This window comes from Micromys minutus (genome assembly GCF_963924665.1).
Source record: "Micromys minutus genome assembly, chromosome: 32".
In the NCBI taxonomy this organism is placed as follows: Eukaryota; Metazoa; Chordata; class Mammalia; order Rodentia; family Muridae; genus Micromys; species Micromys minutus.
In genome coordinates, this window is record NC_137967.1 from 8988472 (window position 1) to 9007482 (window position 19011).

A 19011-nucleotide genomic window follows, 5' to 3' on the forward strand; every position below is an offset into this window, starting at 1 on the left:
TTCAATTTACCTGGTGGCATCTTGGATTTCTTTTATCAGAGTTTCCTGGGTTTTAAGATGCAAATCTAGAACATATTTTATCAAGTACTATCAAATATTTCATCTGATAGTATTGTAAATGACTTAATTTTTTTTTGTTTCCCAAGGGTCTGTTCTGACATACAGAATATTATTTATTCTTATTTTGTGTTTATGGGTGCTGTTTGCATCTATGGCTTGCTTACCTGGTGCCTGTGAAGGCCAGTAGAGAGCGTAAGGTCCCGTAGAGCTGGAATAACAGACAGTTGTGAGTCACCTTGCGGATGCTGGGCCAGTAGTACTCCTCACCACCGAGAGGCATCTCTCCAGCCCCATTCTTACTTCTTTTGAACTTTTCTCTAAGCAGGAGAATCTCTGAAGGTGACTTAAGCTTCAGCAGATACTACCAAATGCCTGTGCCCGCGTACACTTCCCGAAGCAACATTGATGAGCACAACTCCTCTACACACCTCTGACACTTGGAATCTCTGACATTATGGTTTTGCAATTATTCTGGTGAATAATTGCCAGGTTCAGATTTCTAAAATCCAAGGCGCTAGCTATAAAGAAAAGAAAAGGTCTGTAAGGTCTGTGGGCAGCTAATTAAAGCCTTCCACCATGAACCTATCTGCTGCACAGGTTCACCTAACACACACACACACACACACACACACACACAGAGAGAGAGAGAGAGAGAGAGAGAGAGAGAGAGAGAGGAGGAGGGAGGGAGAGAGAGAGAGAGAGAGAGAGAGAGAGGGAGGAGAGAGAGAGAGAGAGAGAGGGGGGGGGGAGGAGAGAGAGAGAGAGAGAGAGAGAGAGAGGGGAGAGAGAGAGAGAGAGAGAGAGAGAGAGAGAGAGAGAGAGGGAGGGAGGGAGGGAGGGAGGAAGGGAGGGAGAGAGAGAGAGAGAGGGAAGTCAGCATCCGCTTCCACAGCTCCCAGTTCTTGAGTGAAGCTCCTCCTTAGACTCATGCTTCCTATGGTGGGTTTCATCTGCTCTTCATACCCAGTAATCTGCAGTAGCCTTAAGTTCCAGTCCTACCCAGTCCTACCCAGTCCTACCCAGTCATCATTTGTAATGGGTCAATGTTAAGATTATTATTCAAAGTATAGATGTATTATTCAAAGTATAGATGGTACATGAGTTAGCTTGCTGCAGAACTGAGTAGCAGAGACCAGTGAACACTTACGACAGCACCCAGTTCCTGGGTGTCAGAAACAGGGAGTGGCTTAGCTGTTCTTAGTGGCTTTGTCTGTCTCATATGATCCCCGCTGAGCTGTTGATTCGGACTGCAGTCACCCCAAAACGTTCTAGAACCGATTATCACCCTGCCAAGTGCCTGTTGCAGCTTGCTTTTCCGTTGCTGTGATGAACGCCACAGTCAAAAGCCACTCAGGTGAGGAAGTGGTTTCTTTCAGCTCGAAGTCCCTGGTCACGTCTATCACTAAGAGTCAGTCGGGGCAGGAACATATGCCCACAGGGAATGCTGGTTTCCGGCGTACCCACTGGCTCATACTCAGCTTTCTTACACAACCCAAGACCACCTGCCTAACAACAGTGCTGCGCTATAGTGAGGCGGACCCTTCATATCAATCCATCATGAAAGCTTGTCACAGACATGGTCACAGGACAATCTGATGGAGGTCAGTCTTCAGCCAAGGCTCTCCTTCCCCAGGTAACTTGGTTGTATTATAACAAAAACCAACCAGTTCACATAGCTGCCAGGGGATGGCAGCTATGGGCACGAAGCCCCTTTTCTCCCAAATGACTCCTTGGGATTGTCATGACTTAGAAGCTGTCTTCCCCAGAGCCAAGAGAGCAGGACAAGAGCCAAGGGAGCTTTTGTGACCTCACCTTAAAAGCCACACACTTGTGTGTGTGTGTGTGTGTGTGTGTTGACAATTGAGATGTCAGAAGTTAAGACTACCCACTGCTCTTCCAGACGCCCCACGTTCGGTTCCCAGCAACTACGCTGCAGTTTCAGGGGATCCAATACCCTCTTCTGGCCTCAAAGGGCACCAGGAACACACATGATGCACAGACATACATACATGCTGGGAAAACTTCCACACACATAAAATAACACAGTAATTTTGAAAAGCCACCCAGCCTGTCACGCTCCCAGTATCCCCAAGGTTACATGAGCTACCTCATTCAGAGTGATAAGGGACTAGCCAACCTAAGGATGTCATGGGGCACACAACAAAATGTAGCTACTCTTCTCACAGGTTCAAGACACTCATCTGTCCTTGCAGAGACAAGCACTCAAAACAGCAGCAACTTTTTAAAAAAAACATGCATTTATTGATTTTCTTTGTCAGGGCTGTGTTCATGCCACAACATGCATGTAGAAGTCAGGAGACGGATTGTGAGAGCTGATTCTCTCCTGCCACCATGTGAATTCCAAGGATCAAACTCCGGTCCTCGGACTTGGCAGCAAACACCTTTACCCGCTGAGCCATCTTGCCTGCTCCCCACAGTATTTTAAAGACACACACACATTTGCATTTGCCCATGAGTATATCTTTTCACGCCATGGGTGGGAAGCCTTCCCATGGCTGAACCAGTGACTGGTCCTTCTTTTGTTACTGTGTGTTCACATGCAATAGCCAGTTTTCCCTCCCTGTGGCTGAGTGGGTGGATGGCTTCAGGCTGTCTAGTGTATACAATGTTGCTCTAAATTAACAAACATTTATATCCTTCTGCACAAGAATAAGAACATCAAAGATAAATTCCTAGAAATGGGCCAGCTTGCAGGAGGGCCTGCTCCCTTTTTCCATGACTCATGGTGCCATGGTGACCTTCTCAAAGGTTGCTTGTAACAACTGGTGCTACCCAAACCACCCCCCCCCCAGGAAAGACTGGGTAACTGCTAGGAGCTATGGGAAGCAGAGGAAGAAATTTAAGATCAGATATCATTCATCCCTGTTGTTTGTTTTATGGGTGAAGGTGCCCAGGAAGGTGCAGAATCCCCTGGAGCTTGAGTTACATGTGGTTGTGAGTTGCCTGATATGGGTGCTGAGAACTGAACTCTGGTCCTAAGGAAGAAAGTATTCCTAACCACTGAGCCATCCCGACGGCCCTCCTGCCGCATTCTTCCCTTAGCTCTCTTTCTTCTGTACCAGGGGTTGTCAACCTTCCTAACGCTGTGACCTATTAGTAAACTTCCTCATGTTCTGGTGACCCCTAAACCAAAAATTGTTCTTGTTGCTACTTCATAACTTTAATTTTGCTGCTGTTAGGAATCGTAACATAAGTATCTGTTTTCTGATAGTCTTAGGTGACTCCTTTGTAAGGTGTTTAAGGGTTGTGACCCACAGGTTGAGGACCACAGTTGTGTGCTGTGTGCTAGGATTTCTTTGTCTCTCACATCTTCTTGCCCATGGCCTCTAAAATTCCTGTTCTTCCCTTAAACATAGCAGGCAAGTTCCTTTCTTTTCTTTTTTAACCCAAGGCTAACTGTCCATTGCCAAGATGGTTTTTCTCATGGTTTGGGTCCAAACCAACCCTTATTTATGCTCATGTATGGAACCCTTGGAAATGTGCTGTGCAGAGAGGTGAGTACAGCTTTGGAAGATGGAACCTAGACAGAGCAAGTGGGGTCACTGGGAGCAGACTGCTGGGGGACATTATCTCTGGCTTCCTCCTGTCCTGCTCTCTGCTTTCTAGCTGGATATAATATGAACAAGCCTCAGCTGTGAGCTTCCCACCCCCACGGGCTGACAGCCCGTCCTGCTGCCATGCTTCCCTTCCAGGACAGTTCCCTTCTAGGACTCCTGACACCGAGCCCTGGAATACGTACTTCCTCCATTAAGCGTGTCTGTCACATACCTTGTCTCGGTGATCATAAAAGAAAGTAGCACAGTTCTCCAAAAGAGATGGGCGTGATGGGGTAGCTGCTCCCCTCCCACCACCACCACCACGGCCTTCCTGGTCCTTTTGCTCATGGATGAATGTGTGCTCATGGGTTAATTATGTTTTGGCCGTGAACAACTCCCTGTCTCAGTTACTTTTCTTGTATTGTTGTGAAGAGACACCATAACCAAGGCGACTTGTAAAAGAAAACATCTAAGTTCTCGGCTCATAATTCCAGAGGGTTCGAACCTATCCCAATTATGACAGGCAGCACGGTAGCAAGCAGGCCAGCATGACACTGGAGAAGTAGCCGGGGAGCTTTCCCATCGAAACAATGACCACAAGACAGACAGACAGACAAACAAAAGTGTGGGCTTTTTAAGCATCAGAGCCTACCTCCAACCACACCCCCCCACATACCTTGATCCTTCCCAAGAAGTTCTACTTCACATACTGACTACAGAAGAAGCATTCGACTATGGGACTATGGGGGCTATACTTATTCAAGCCAGCATGGTCCCCAAGGCCAGAGGCTGCCTCGTTCATCTTCCTAAGAAGCCAGGCAGATATAGAAAGGACAGCTTTATGACTGTTAAAATGAATGAGTGACCCAGGTGGAACTCTGTGGAAAATGCTATCGAAGACCTCATGGTTTTATTCTGAGCAATTAGGCGTGGTGTCCAGTGCTCTGTGCCTGACATTCTGGAGATTATGCTTACCTGAGACGTTGCCTTCATTCTTCTGAAGCATGTTTTATAAAACATTCTTTGTTTTCATTTCTCTTTCTACTTATCTGGCTACATTGAGGATCAAGGGGGAAATCCTGGGAGGGTGGGGCACAGTAGCCAGCTACACATAGGAGAACATACAAAGATAAATGCTTCTGCCTCACAAAGGCAAGAGAAGGGGAAGCATGCAGCCTCAGAGTTGGGTGGATCTCACAGTCTGTTGGCACAGCCTAGGTCTGCACTGCTTTTCTTGAGGTCTTCTCTTGAAACACATTCTCTTTGTTTCATCTTTTTATTTCTGCTCATATATAGGGAGGGAGTGTGTGAGTCTGAGCACCCAGGGAAGCCAGACGAGGAAATTAGATCCCCTCGGTCTGGAGTAACAGTGAGAGAATGCTGGGAACCAAACCCTGCCCTGGTCCTTGGCAAGAGCAATACTCACTCTTAACCACTGAGTCATCTCTCCAATCCTAAAATCCATCCTCTCGGGCTGGAGAGATGGCTCAGTGGTTAAGAGCACTGTCTGCTCTTCCAGAGGTCCTGAGTTCAAATCCCAGCAACCACATGGTGGCTCACAACCATCTGTAATGAGAGCTGATGCTTTCTCCTGGTGTGTCTGAAGACAGCTACAGTGTACTTATATATAATAAATAAATATTCAAAAAACCCAATCCTCTCAACCATCACAACTGAAATCTTTCCAAAAATGACCCTCATTCTCATAACTTTCTTTACCCTACCCTACGTGCTAGGGACAAAACCCTGGTCCTTATTCCCTGTGAATGCTCGGCAAGTGCTCTGAGCCATGCCTTAGCCAACGGTTCTACTAAGTTGCCTAGGCTGACCTAGAATGTATTATCTTCCTGCCTCAGCCTTCCAAGCATTGAGATTATAGGCATGAGTCACCATAGCCACTTTAAAAAATAAAACAAACAAACAAACCAACCCTGCTTTCCCAACGGTTTGCTCTGAACTTTTATACCTGCCCAGAGTCTTAGAAACCCAAGCAATGGGGGCCTGCTTCCTATAACATAGGACCCTGTGCTTTTGCCTCCTTTACCTCAGTCATTAGACCATCAACGCTCAGACCTGGGTAAGTTACACTGATCCCCGTGACGACCAAAGGAACGCATTACGTAGGCAGGAATCCCTTTCCCTCTGCAGTGCCTGGGAGACCATAGTGGCCTTCAGGTGAGCCATATTAACAGCTGCCTTGGCCTGGGTAAAACCTGCTTATCATTGTGGGAAAGGGATTAAATGATCCTCTTATTACTGTATAACAGAAAAGTTAGAAACGTCTGAGAAGCAAAACAATTTTTCCTGTCTACCTGTGAATTCCGTGAATGGCTGCAGTGCACGCCTTTCTGATGTCTGCCTTAAAGCCTCACCTTAAACCCGTCTTCTGCACGGCATGCTGTTCAGGCTCCGAGGCTTCAGTCCCTCTGCTAGCAGTACAAATAAATCCATTTAATCTGAATTTGAATTGAGACTAAGTCTCTTGTTCTCCCCCAGTGGATTCAAATGCCACAACAATATCCATGAGCTGAGAGGAGCTTTCACATGTTTAAGGGGTTAGTGATGTGTTTATAAAAAGATAAAGAGAAGGGGAATATGTTCTGGTGGATGTGTGGTGAGGTGTGAGGAAAGGGGATGAGTCGGTGGGCCCATGTTGAGGCATCCCTTCCCCGAAGGGACCCCAGATGGTATAGTACAGAATAGAGTTTATTCAGGGTATGGGGAGGGGAGTTAAGAGGGTAGTAGAGGCAGAGAAAGGCAGAGAGGGGGGAGGGAGGGAGGGAAAGTGGGGGAAGAGGAAGAGGGAGAGAGAGAGAGGTAAAGGTGGGCCATGAGCTCGAGGAGAGAAGAGGTGGAGGGAATGGGGAGAGAGGGAGGAATGGGGATGGGGAGAGAGTGGGAACAAGAAGGCAAGAAGCCGCTTTTATAGTGAGTCAGGCAGACCTGGTTGTTGCCAGGTAACTGTGGGGCGGAACTTAGGCAAATTGTCTTAATTAGGGTTTTACTGCTGTGAACAGACACCATGACCAAGGCAACTCTTATAAAGACAACATTTAACTGGGGCTGGCTTACAGGCTCGGAGCGGTTCAGTCCATTATCATCAAGGCAGGAGCATGGCAGTGTCCAGGCAGGCCTGGTGCAGGAGCTGAGAGTTCTACATCTTCATCTGGAGGCTGCTAGGAAAATGCCGACCTCCAGGCAGCTAGGATGAGGGTCTTAAAGCTCACACCCACAGTGATACACCTACTCCAACAGGGGCACACCCCTTACTAGCGCCACTCCCTGGGCCGAGCATGTACAAACCATCACAGAATGAAAGTTCGAAAGGAAAAGAGAACGCTTCCTAACACCTGAAAACTAGAGTGAATTCAAACATCAGTGCCATGATCACACTTGCCTCTGTGTTTCCCACGGCCGCTTTCACTCTCAACGCTGGTCCCCGAGACCCCTTTGCTAAGCCCCAAATACTTACTGCCTGGCCCTCTATACAGAAAGTTTGCCAACCCCTGACCTAGATTTACCCATTAATTATTAAATGATGTGTGTGTGTGTTGTGTGTGTGTTGTGTGTGTGTGTTGTGTGTGTCTGTGTGTGTGTCTGTGTGTGTCTGTGTTGTGTGTGTGTTGTGTGTGTGTTGTGTGTGTGTGTGTCTGTGTTTTGTGTGTGTGTGTGTTGTGTGTGTCTGTGTGTGTGTCTGTGTGTGTCTGTGTTGTGTGTGTTGTGTGTGTGTGTTGTGTGTCTGTGTGTGTGTCTGTGTTTTGTGTGTGTGTGTGTGTGTGTGTGTGTGTGTAAAGGATTGAGACCTTGTTGTTTTTACCCCCAAGTATGTTAGTGGCTCTTTTACATTTTTTTCCTTGCAATGGAACCCAGGACCTCAAGCACAGGAGGCAGCTCTTCTACCCCTGGGCTCCAGCTCCAGCTCTCTGCTTCTTGAGATAAACGCAGGAAATAGCTGGCTTAGAGTAAGGAGAGACAAGATAATGTAATGTTAGGCTCACAGTGTCTGGTATTCGACAGAACTTGATAAACGCAAGGGTGATAATTCTAGGCTTTTTTTCCTCACACAGGGATTTGCAAAAACAAAACAAAACAAAAACAAAACAAAACAAAAACTAGCTTGGGCCTCGTGATCTTGGGGTTTCCCCCGTTCCTTGGACCCTGTAGTCTGGAAACCAGCTTTTCCCAGAATGGACTTTTTTAGCCAAGGAAGCAGAAAAGGGCCTCCAGGAAACTTCATTTTTTCCATAGCTGTGGCTTGGCTGACTCAACTTCTGCCTTTTCCTGAGTCACGAGTTTGTTCTCTTCCTTGGAGACGGGAGGGAGCTCCCCCCACCCCTGCTCAGGCATCCCCACCCACAGCCCACCCCCACTGGGAAGGGGTGGGTAGTAGGCACAGATCTGCTTAGGCAGCTGGATCCCCCACCCTTCCAGGCAGCAGCAGGAGATGCTGGGGCGAGGAGGCAGCAGGTACTGATTTCTAACTGGGTCCTGAGTCGCCAGTGGAACAAACCCGGAGGAGTTTTCCTGACTTCAAAAGCAACGTCTGGCCTTTTAGACTCCCCCCCCTCCAGGCAGCCCCTCCCTGCCAGGTACAGTGTTGGATGCCAGGATGCCAGCACAAATAAACGAAACTGCTCTGCCCTCACAGGGACTGTCCTCATCTTGGTCACCTCCATTTCTCCCTGAGAAGTTCCTCCTGGCAAAAAAAAAAAAAAAAAGGTGGCCCAGCCTATGCAGTGGAAACCCAGAGGTAAGCTTTGCCTAGAAATAGTTACATCCTAGCCCAGGGGACTTCAGGCCCTGTCTTTTCCCTCTGGACAGTGGAGAGTGTTGGCTGAACCTCCAACCAAAAATCCAAGTGGGATGCATCCAGGGGGACATCTTAGAGAGTGGCGGGGTCTGTGGTGGACGGCAGGAGATAAGCCCCATCTAAAGAGGGCAATTTGCTGTGGAGAAATATGCCGTTGGATATTTTTAATCCCAATCCGGAATTTCTACCTTGGCTTCGACTATTAATTCCCAAATAAAGGATGCATACAACCTTCATATTTGTAATAAACTTTAATCAGCACGGAGCTGGGCGGATATCTATCCTCTATGCTATTATGCGTATTTCCCAGCCAGTCATCTCACTATATAATGTGCCATGTTTCCTCTGGGCTGCTCTTAACTCCAACTAGCCAGCCCACATGGAGATTATTTTAAAGGTTCTTACCCCATGGTGCCCCCAACTCACTTCCTTTTCGTGGTTTCCTTCAACCTGGATCCCTGGACCCAAGACCACGCCTATCTCTCGTCTGCCCAGATATTGGCTATGGGCGGCTTTATTCCCCAATCAGGGATAAACTGGGGGAGAGAAAGGTTACTTAGAACCACTCTTGGATACTCGCAGTTTTCCCTGAGACACCCAGGCCTGGTAATTATATGGTAATTTAGCATTACAATATAAGCAAAAGACCAAACCTCAACAGAAATAGACCAACACTTCCCAACCTTTGACTGAGTGACCAAGACAAGGTCTCTTTTTGTAGCTTGGGCTGCCCTCAAACTCAGTTCTCCTGCCTCGGCCTCCTGGGTGCTGAGATCACAGGTATAGGCCACCCGGACCCCCAAATCTTCTAATTAAAGATAAGCTGAAATCGGGGCTGGGGATAGATCTCATTGGTGGAGCGTTTCTCTAGTACGTGGTGAGGTCGTGAGTTTGAATCCTACTCACTACTGATGGGGCAAGGTGAAAGGTGGGGACTAAAAGTCTCAATTTTTAGGGGACTTCACCCCATGTGAAATGTTCACAGCAGTGCATTTTGTAAATGTTTAAACAAACGTCAAGCCTAAAAGAAATGTTCAATCGGTGATGTTAGGGGTAAGGGTGTGTGGGATGGTAGGGATTAAGGGACAGTTTAGGGAAGGGTCTGCCCCTAACACCCTAACACTAGAGGGCCACACCATCCCTTTCAAAACCCTTGTCTTCTCCTGGTTTGATCTTAGCCCAGCAGGTACCAGGCTAACCAGACCTAATCCCTCTCCAATGTAACCATTTTGGCAACACAAACCTACACTACAGGCTAATAACATTAGCCCAGCCCTCTAGAGACAGAGGCAAAGCTACTGTGTGAGTTGTGAGCCTTGTCTGCATACAGAATTTCTGCCCAGCCAAGGATAACAACAGTAACAGCAAGTCAACAATAAGAAATGAATGTGGTAGAGAACTCCTGCTTCTTAGCCAAGGAGACCTCTCTGAAATGACAAAGGAGGGAAGGGGCGAAGGGTAGGAGTGAAACCGACCCAGTGGATTTTGGGAACCAGAAGAAGACAGTGGATGAGGATTGCGTGGGGGCAGGTGAGACAGAAAAGGAGCCTTGGAACTGAGTTGAGTGTTACCAGCAGCCAGGGCGGGGTACGTGACCTGTTCATGTTGGAGCTACACGATAAATACCTGGGGTCCACTAAACTCATATATTTCCTCCCGTGTGCTTTTGCATTTCCACTAGAGAAAAAAAACTATAAAGTTCTGTAGGTCTTTAATAAAACACGTGCTGAAAAGAGAAAGCCATCCTGACAGCAGGGGCATCTCAGGGCCCCCACCACCCTGTCATGCCTGCTTCTCACAGACCGTCCCTCGGACCCGCGCCGATTCAGTCTTGAGTGTGGCAGCCAGGAAAGCTGGGAACCGGACTCCAACCAGAAATCAACCGCGCGTCCGTAAGCACAACCGGCGCTGACCCGTTTGCCGTCTGGGGTTCAGCTACGCCCGCGCACATTTCTGGAGAACTCGGGCCGGCTCCACCCCCGCTCGCGTGCCAGGGCTCCGATTGGTTTAGAGGCCCTTGAAGGGGCGTGGCCGGAGAATTGGAACCCAGAGGCGTGGGCGGCTTAGGGATTGGCGGGCGTCAGTTCGGGGACGCGCTGGGTGGACGCTGGGGTTCCTATGAGAGGTAAGCAGGTTACGGCACGGGAGAGCGCTCCCTCCCGCCCTCCACCCTGCCAGGTCTGCGGCTGCGGGTGGAGGTGGCCTCAGGAATCCGCATCTGGGGCTCCACTGGAGCAGAGGGTGCTGTGCTCTCCGTTTGCTGACTTGGAAAGGGGTTGACAGCTGGGACGCTAGGGCCACTAAGTCCCAGGGCTGTGTGCGAGCTGTGAGTAAGGGAAGGGTTCTCCAGAGTCTCTGCCTTCACCTTATCCTATGATGATGTTCCGGGAACTACGTCTTGGCCAGAGACGCCTTGGGTTGGGAGGGGCGGTTCTCGGTAGCCTCCGATTTGGGACCCTGGAGAGTTTGAGTTTGCGACTCTTCCTAGAGGAAGTTATTGGGGTTGGAACAGGGCCTGGACTCTCCTAGGGAACAACTGAAGTGCAGGAGAGAGGTGTCCCCAGGCCTCAGCGGGAGGGAAACCGGCAGTTCCGAGTCACCGTGGAACGAGTGCGCTCGCCCGAGAGGGCGCAGGCCTTGGAATTTGAACACAGCCCAGATCAGATTCCACCGGGTTAGAGACCGCGGGGGAGGGGCGATCAGTGCTGGGGTCAAGATCCCTGTGGTTTTTGTAAGCTTTATTCGCCTTGCGTCTTGACCACGTCAGCCTTCAGAGCTGCCTAGAGTAGCTTAGCCAGTTAGTTGCCTGAGCGCTGGGACCGGGTCAACTCTGTCCCGCCAAGGAATGGGCTTGGCATTGTGGCCTCCGGGCTGGGACGGGCCACCCTGAGTGTTATGCGGCGAAAGGCACCAGAGTCAGGCAGGAGGAAAGACTACACTTTCTGGACTTTAAGAACTTCTGATCCTGGGCGTGGTGTTTTGTTTTGGGTTTTTTGGAGGGGGTCAGGTTGGTGGCATGTGTTTTGTTTTATAGGCATGCCGTTCTGACGTCACTGACCCCTCTTCATCATGTGAGTTCCTGGATGGAACCAGGCCACAAGCACCAAACCTTGCTACCCAAAAGATTTGTTTTTTTGAGATAAGGTCTCATTGTATTGACCTAGAACACTCTAACTTCCTATCTAATCTTCCCAATTGCTAGATTACAGGAATGCCCCCTGGGCCAAAGGTTTAGTTCCTTGGCTCAGAGTTTTTTTTTTTTTTGTTTGTTTGTTTGGTTTTTTTTGGACACTAGTTGAGGTTCTAGGGTGGTGACTGTGTAGGGGCTTGTGGGGACCGAGTTGGATCAGCCATGGCATGTGTTTAACACTGTACCTGGCAAACATTAGGCGCTAAGAAAGTGGCACCTAAGGGTTCATTTTCCTTATAGTCTGTTCTCTGGGGGGAAGATTCTCGAAAGGTTCAATGACTCAATTGGGTGGCGCCACTCCCTCATTACCCTGTAATAACTCCGGAATGCTCACAGGAGCCTTGGGACCTGCAAGACAGGTCCTGCCTGCTCCTGTAACCTCACCTCTTACCCCTGTACCTCTCCTGTCTTCTTCCTGAGTTCAGGGCCCCAGACCTCTCTTAAGAGCTATACTGCAGTGGGCAAGAGATAAGCGGTTGCATCAGAAGGTGTCTTGTGCATTTTTCGTGTAAGGGGCAGAGAGTAAATTACATTTTAGGTTGTGTTAGCCCGCATGTGACTGTAATCCACTAAGGTTGCATTTAGGAAGGGTGGCAGTGGTTCATATTGGGTCTGGATTTTTAGTGTCTGGTTGTAGGTTCCTCCTTGGCTATCGGTGTTCCTTGGTGATGGGCATTTGGTTTGCTTCTGCCTCTTGGCTTTAGTCACCACATACAAGAGTATGGATAGACGCGGAGCGGGAAAGGCAGATATGCGGTGAATGTATTTTTAATTTTTTTAAGGAGTCTCCAGGTTGTTTCCCTTCATAGCTATGGCATTTCCCCCCTCAGGTTGTGTCTGTTAATTTTACGAGTGTCTCCACCTCTGAGCACTGCACATACGTAGATCCCTTGGAGCTGGAGTTACGGGTGGCCGGGAGCCACCTGAGTGAGTGTTGAAAACCTGGTTCCCTGAAAGAGCACGGAGAGCCACCGAGCCATCCCCCCAGCCTGTGACAGTTTCTGTTCCCACCTTTCCACTCTGGCAAGAACTGGAATTTCTTTGCTAGGAACTTTCCAAGGGGTGAGATCTCCCATTAGGAAGTTTCTAAGGGGTGAGATCTCCCGTTTTCTTTTACTTGCAGACTGGCCTTCTTTAACGGTTTGGAACATTGTGTGCTTTCTGCTAGAGTGACATTCAGTTGTATGTACCATCCTAAAGATGCTTACCTCAGCCCACCAAGCGTTCCTCACTCCTGTTGGACCATTTATCCATGGTCTGAGGAGAGCCTGGGTCTGGGTTGTCTGTTTGTTTATTTGTTTATTTAAAGATTTATTTTTATTCTATAGAGGAAAATCTCACTTCTCAAGTACCCACTGTTTACCCACCGGGTGATGCCATTTAAAAAAAAAAGCTTGAATTTTAATTTTTTGGATGCTAAATGCCTCACATGTGAACACACCTTTGTATGTGTGATAGTTAAAGCTTAGTGGCTGGCTATGGCTGGGGCATTGCTCTTGCTTCAGCTGGTTCTCTCGTCCTAAGGACCTACTCCTCTGGGTGACAATAGTATCCCCTCTCCCTGCCACCGAAAGGGCAAAGCCATTACTGTAACTGTTGGGATTGAAGGGTGTTAACAAGAGAATTCCAAACCAAGGCATTTTGTCCTTTACCTTTCTCACTTTCTGATGTAGCGTGTAATTACATGCCAGTTTCCTACTTACATGTGTGTCCGTGCGACTGAATGCCACATGTGTGTGAATGTCCTGGAGGCGCCTGGAGAGTGTGTAAGAACCCCTGGAGCTAGAGTTAACAGGCAGTTGTGAGCCACCCAATGTGGGTACCGGGATCCAAATTCTGGTCCTCAGGAAGAGCAGCCAAGTGTGCTGAGCCACTGCTCAAACCCAAAAGGCTGGTTTTCGTTCTTCCCTCCTGCCCCTGAGAGTCCCAGGTTACCCATAAGCCACTGCACCTTAGCCTTCAGGCCTCCTGCCCCTGGGCCATTCACCTCCAGCACAATTGCCTGTTGGCTTTGGAGGTAGTGTCCTGGCACATTTGGGTTTGTCACATTGTCCCTCAGCCAAGAACTGATGATCAGGTGGCAGACTGTAGTTTGAAGCCAAGATCAGCTAACTAAAAATAGTTACATCAGGTGGTGTGGGCAGCGCTTAGGCCTGAGGCCGGGAGTGAAGCAGGACTGCAGAGGTTCAGTGTCTCCTCCCTTCCCACCCCACCCCCACCTCCAGGTTCCCACGGGCAGCCAGCCACATACGCAGAACCACAGAATGGTGACCTAGAAATCTGTGCGTGCAAGCGTGTGGAGTGTGTGTGTGTGTGTTTAGGTGTTTGTGTATGGTAAGAGCTCAACTCACTCCTGCTCTCTTTCAACAAGTAAGGGCTGAGTCACAGAGAGAGGTTCGTGCACATTACAGCGGTTTTTAAGAATTGCTGATCTAGTCATTGGCTAGAAAAGGCTTCTGTTTTGCTGGAGCTAAGGATTGAATGGGGGCAATAGAAGGGACATGTGCTGTGAGTGGACAGGAAAATACCAGGTTTTCTGTTGTTGTTCTTGGTGGTGGTGTTAGTAGGGGTGTGTGTGTGTGTGTGTGTGTGTGTGTGTGTGTGTGTGTTGGGGTCAAAGATTGATGTCTGGCGTCTTCCTCATTTGTTGTCCAGGTTTTTAAAATTTTTTATTTTACTTTTAATTATGAGCATATATGTGTGGGTGGTGTCTTAGTCTTTCTACTGCTAAAATTAGGTACCATGACCAAAAAGCAAGTTGGCAAGGGTTCATTCAGCTTACACTTCCACATTGCTGTTCATTATCGAAGGAAGTCAGGACAGGAACTCAAACAGGGCAGGAATCTAGAGGCAGGAGCTGGTGCAGAGGCCATGGAGGGATGCTGCTCACTGGCTTGCTCCCCCTGGCCTGCCTGACCTGCCTTTTTATAGACCCTGGACCACCGGCTCAGGGATAGTGTCATCTGCAATGGGCTGAGCCATTAATTAAGAAAATGTGTTAGGGTCCTACGGAGGAATTTTGCATTTGAGGTTCCCTCCTTTTAGATAACTCAGGTAGACATTAAGACTGGCCAGCACAGGTGGGCATGAGCAAGCCTGAGTGCTATTTGCCCACAGAACCCAGAAGAGGAGGCTGGAGTCCCTGGAGCTGGAGTTTGGGGGGTTGGGAGCTGGGAACCGAATTTAGATCCTCTGGGAAAGCAGTATAGACCCCTACCTCTTGTTTTGTTTTTTTAACTGACACTCACAAATTCAGCTATTTAACTCGGTAGCAAGCTTCAAAGAGCCCATCTCTGCGTTCCCGGCAGTGGAAGCTACAGATGTTCCACCACACACACGGGGTCTCCTGATCCCACACACACGGGGTCTCCTGATCCCACACACACGGGGTCTCCTGATCCCACACACACGGGGTCTCCTGATCCCACACACACAGGATCTCCTGATCCCACACACACGGGATCTCCTGATCCCACACACACAGGATCTCCTGATCCCACACACACACGGGATCTCCTGATCCCACACACACGGGGTCTCCTGATCCCACACACACACGGGATCTCCTGATCCCACACACACACACACACACACACACACACACACACACACACACACACACGGGGTCTCCTGATCGACTCAAGTCCAAGTGCTAGCTCATCTCCACGACTAAGTCTTGTTAGGTGTCACAAAGGGAAACAAAAACCAAAAGCAGGGCGGCATCTAAGGGGTTAGTAAACTTTCCTACAACGGTCCAGATTGTCAATATTTCAGGTTTTATGGACATTTGATTTTCGGTCAGCACTTAGCTCAGTCATACCGTAAATGTGCACAGCCATGATACAATCAGACTTAATTTTTTAAAAAAATGGCCAGATTTGACCTCTGGCTAGTTTGCCGTCACTGGAAAGAGCTACCTGAGATGAGGTTGATGGAGAATCCTTCTGAAAGGACTGGGAGCTAAGCTGGGCCAGGGCCAGGGCCAGCACGGACGGCCTTTTCCAGGGGAGTCAAGATGGCAGAGTCTTGAGTCAAGAGTCCCACGCTGAGAAATTCATTGTGTAAGAGAGCAGAGGTCCGAGGATGGAGCCTAGATTTAGAGTTTGAGCCACTGGGTGGATGATGTTTCTGATGATGGCACAAAAGCTAAGAGAGGGCCGGTGGACCACGGAGTTCAGTTCGACTGTAACAAGTTATCCCCGGGTTGACAAATGGCTGTCCATACGTTAGTGGAAATGCGTTATGAGCTGTATTCCTTCCGACTAATCCTAGAGTCTGTTTTCCTCCTGTGAGATGAGGGGGAGGGGGTGCGGAGGGGTTTTTCTAGCCTGCTAGGGTTTGCGTGAAGAATAATGAGATAGCGTCACCACTGGCGGAGAGATAGAGCACCCGTGATAAGTGTGAGCTTCGCCACCCAGACAGTTAGATAGTTGGATACCTTGGGCAAATGAAGGATTGCAGAGTCCAGTCTGTTTGGGTCCCAGACACTCATATCGTCCAACGCACACTGTTTGGTCCGTATGTGCCCCAGGACAGATGGGGGCTAGAAGTTCACTATTTCAGTTTCCTTGTTTCTGGTGCCTGCCTGAGGTGAGCTCGATTTCCAAGGATCCTAGGGCCTCGGGGCATCTCACATCTCGGAGTTAACTCCCCGGCTGGCTGACTTCCTTCCACACGCTTTCCAGTCCCCCAGTAATTCTTTCCGGCCAACTTCTGAATGAAACACTCCGTGCCTGGGAGGCTAGGTGGGCTTGCGGAAGCACAGTGGGGTAATACGTTTGTCTGGTTTGGTGGGTGAGTTGAGCTGATAAGTGTGTGTGTGGGGGGGGGTGCAGTATGGTTGTGACTCCGTAGGCTAGCTGACGGCCTTCCTTTCTGCCTCCTGCAGTTTAGCCGTTGAGAAGATGGTGGACTACTTGGCGAACACGGAGATCAACAGCCAGCGGATTGCAGCGGTGGAGAGCTGTTTTGGGGCATCGGGGCAGCCGCTGGCCCTGCCGGGCCGTGTGCTCCTAGGCGAGGGAGTGCTGACCAAGGAGTGTCGCAAAAAGGCCAAGCCGCGCATCTTCTTCCTTTTCAACGACATCCTGGTGTATGGCAGTATTGTGCTTAGCAAGCGCAAGTACCGCAGCCAACACATTATACCCCTGGAAGAGGTAACTTTGGAGCCACTGCCGGAGACCCTGCAGGCCAAGAACCGCTGGATGATCAAGACAGCCAAGAAGTCCTTCGTAGTGTCGGCAGCCTCCACCACGGAGCGCCAGGAATGGATAAGCCACATCGAAGAGTGTGTGCGGAGGCAGCTGCTGGCCACGGGCCGCCAGCCCACCACGGAGCACGCAGCGCCCTGGATCCCGGACAAGGCCACGGACATCTGCATGCGCTGCACGCAGACGCGCTTCTCCGCGCTCACCCGGCGTCACCACTGCCGCAAATGCGGGTTCGTGGTCTGCGCCGAGTGCTCCAGGGAGCGGTTTCTGTTGCCACGCCTCTCTCCCAAGCCCCTTCGTGTCTGCAGCCTCTGCTACCGAGAGCTGGCCGCCCAGAAGCGGAGGGAGGAGGCCAAGGAGAGGTTCAGGGACTCTCCGGGGCAGCTGGCCCACCATGGCGGCACCGTCTGTAGTGCATCCAGTGGCGATGACGATGATTCCGATGAGGACAGAGAGGGCAGCGGAGACGGTGACTGGCCCACCCAGGTGGAGTTCTATGCGTCTGGCGTCTCCTGGTCAGCCTTCCACAGTTGACCCTCACCTGCGGAGTGTTTGCATCAAACTAGTCCTCTGCCGGGGGGACCCTTGCCCGTGGTAGTGGGCATGTGACCAGTGGCTTGTTCCAGAGCCATCACTAGTGCCTTCCTGCTAGGTAACAGCTCCTAGGCCCTCTTCTAATTCTTTTCAGATAATTTCCTTTCCATTTCACGCCCAGTTCTTGGAATTAGACCAGGCCAGGTGCCCCAAGCATTAGGTTGGGAGTTGAAGAGGACAAAGGGAAGACCAGACCACAGTGGGGGGGGGGGTCGTCCCATTCCCACCTTCAACCCTTAAGAGGGACAGCCCAGGGGAGGGCATGAGGCCATCTACCGTGCAGATACCATCACCTGGTCATTGAGTCCTGCCATTCTGGATTCAGATGTATTGTGTGTGCCCCCCAGCCCAGCCCACCGAGGCCACCGCCCTGTCACCACCAAGTATCTGGCGTCTATGTGTCCTGTCCCCATTTCTGTCTGCGCTCAATAGAATCAATGTTTTTTCTCTTGGGACTCTAGGTTCAGGGACAAAAAGCTCTACCCAGATGGATTTACCAATAAATAAGAATGAACTGCCGAGTCTTTTGGTTGCTGAGAGTACCCTAGCTTCAGACACTGCCCAGTCCAGGGTAGAAACCAGGGCTCTGCGGATAACCATCACTGGTACTGCTGTTCTGGGCGTTCCTGGAAGTGCCTCCCACCCAGTGGGACATTCATGCCAGCTACCAGGAGGCTGGCTCCCCAAGAACAGAGCTCCGTATTGTTGCTCTGGTAGCCCTTCCTTCTTCCCCTTCCTCCCTCCATTTCCCCCTTCCTTTTGAGACAAGGACTGGCTACATGGGGCTGAGACAAACTTGAGGTCCTCTGCCCTCCGCCTCCCTGGTGCTGGGATCTAGCCTGAGCCACTATACCCTGCTTACTGCTGCGGGCTATCTAAAGGGGTGTGACCAAGGAAACAGTGTCTGGCTCAGCCCGCTCCTTCTGGGATGAAAAGACTCCTCTGGGTAGACCCCTGCACAGCCTGGTACCGCAGACGGTGCCTGGGAGTTGGGGAGCAAGCCACCAACCTTTCACGTTGACTGTAAAGCTTCGGGGCCCGTCAGAAACTCATGTGTGCACGACAGTCCATACTGTAACCCCCCAGGACTTAGAGCCCTGGCTACATAAAAGCCCTGTCTCAAGAATTAAGTCTTTGCCTGATACTTGGCTGTCATTGTCTGGAGTCCCTGTGCACAGAGTGGGGTCACTGTTAGCCACACGTGGGACTTCGGTGCTAGGAAAACTCTCCTCCAACTTCTGGTATGATGAAGCCTGCAGGTGAGCGACATGGTTATCCTTCATAGACAGCTGGAGGGGCCTCAGTATGGAGTGCCCGGAAGCTGCCTGTGACCCTTCCCGCACTGGCAGTGACGGGTTAGGGAGGATTGGGGAGTGTTTGTTGGCAGCCCTTTCCCTCGGTGGCCTTTGCCAGCCACACAAACTAGTTCAAGCGGCTTCTCCTGTTTGGGCAGAGGGCACGGGGTCAGGCGGGTTCTTCCTGAAGCCGGGGCTGGCATCTTCTCAGAAGCCCAGGTCAGAGAGCCTCATCTTTTCCTCCCAGGGGAGCCGGCCAACACACCTCACTCTCCTGGAAACCCTCGGGTTACAA

General features: G+C 50.2%; 1 protein-coding gene across 4 annotated transcripts; it reads left to right on the plus strand.

Annotated features, from left to right (window-relative positions):
• Positions 1-10490: 10490 nt before the first annotated feature.
• On the plus strand, positions 10491-18508 carry PLEKHF1 (pleckstrin homology and FYVE domain containing 1). Of its 4 annotated transcripts, none has more exons than XM_080909127.1 (2): positions 10491-10552; positions 16506-18508. In XM_080909127.1, exon 2 carries the CDS (start codon positions 16522-16524, stop codon positions 17359-17361), a length of 840 nt encoding a protein of 279 aa, XP_080765253.1. In that variant the 5' UTR covers positions 10491-10552; positions 16506-16521; the 3' UTR covers positions 17362-18508. The 4 variants fall into 4 exon arrangements, with proteins under 4 accessions (XP_080765253.1, XP_080765252.1, XP_080765255.1 ...); XM_080909126.1 differs by lacking the exon at positions 10491-10552 and adding an exon at positions 10586-10753; XM_080909129.1 differs by lacking the exon at positions 10491-10552 and adding an exon at positions 13876-13899.
• Positions 18509-19011: the final 503 nt, after the last annotated feature.

Excerpts from the sequence above, each read along its gene's own strand:
- PLEKHF1 (XM_080909127.1), top strand. The coding sequence starts at position 16,522 with ATGGTGGACTACTTGGCGAACACGGAGATCAACAGCCAGCGGATTGCA.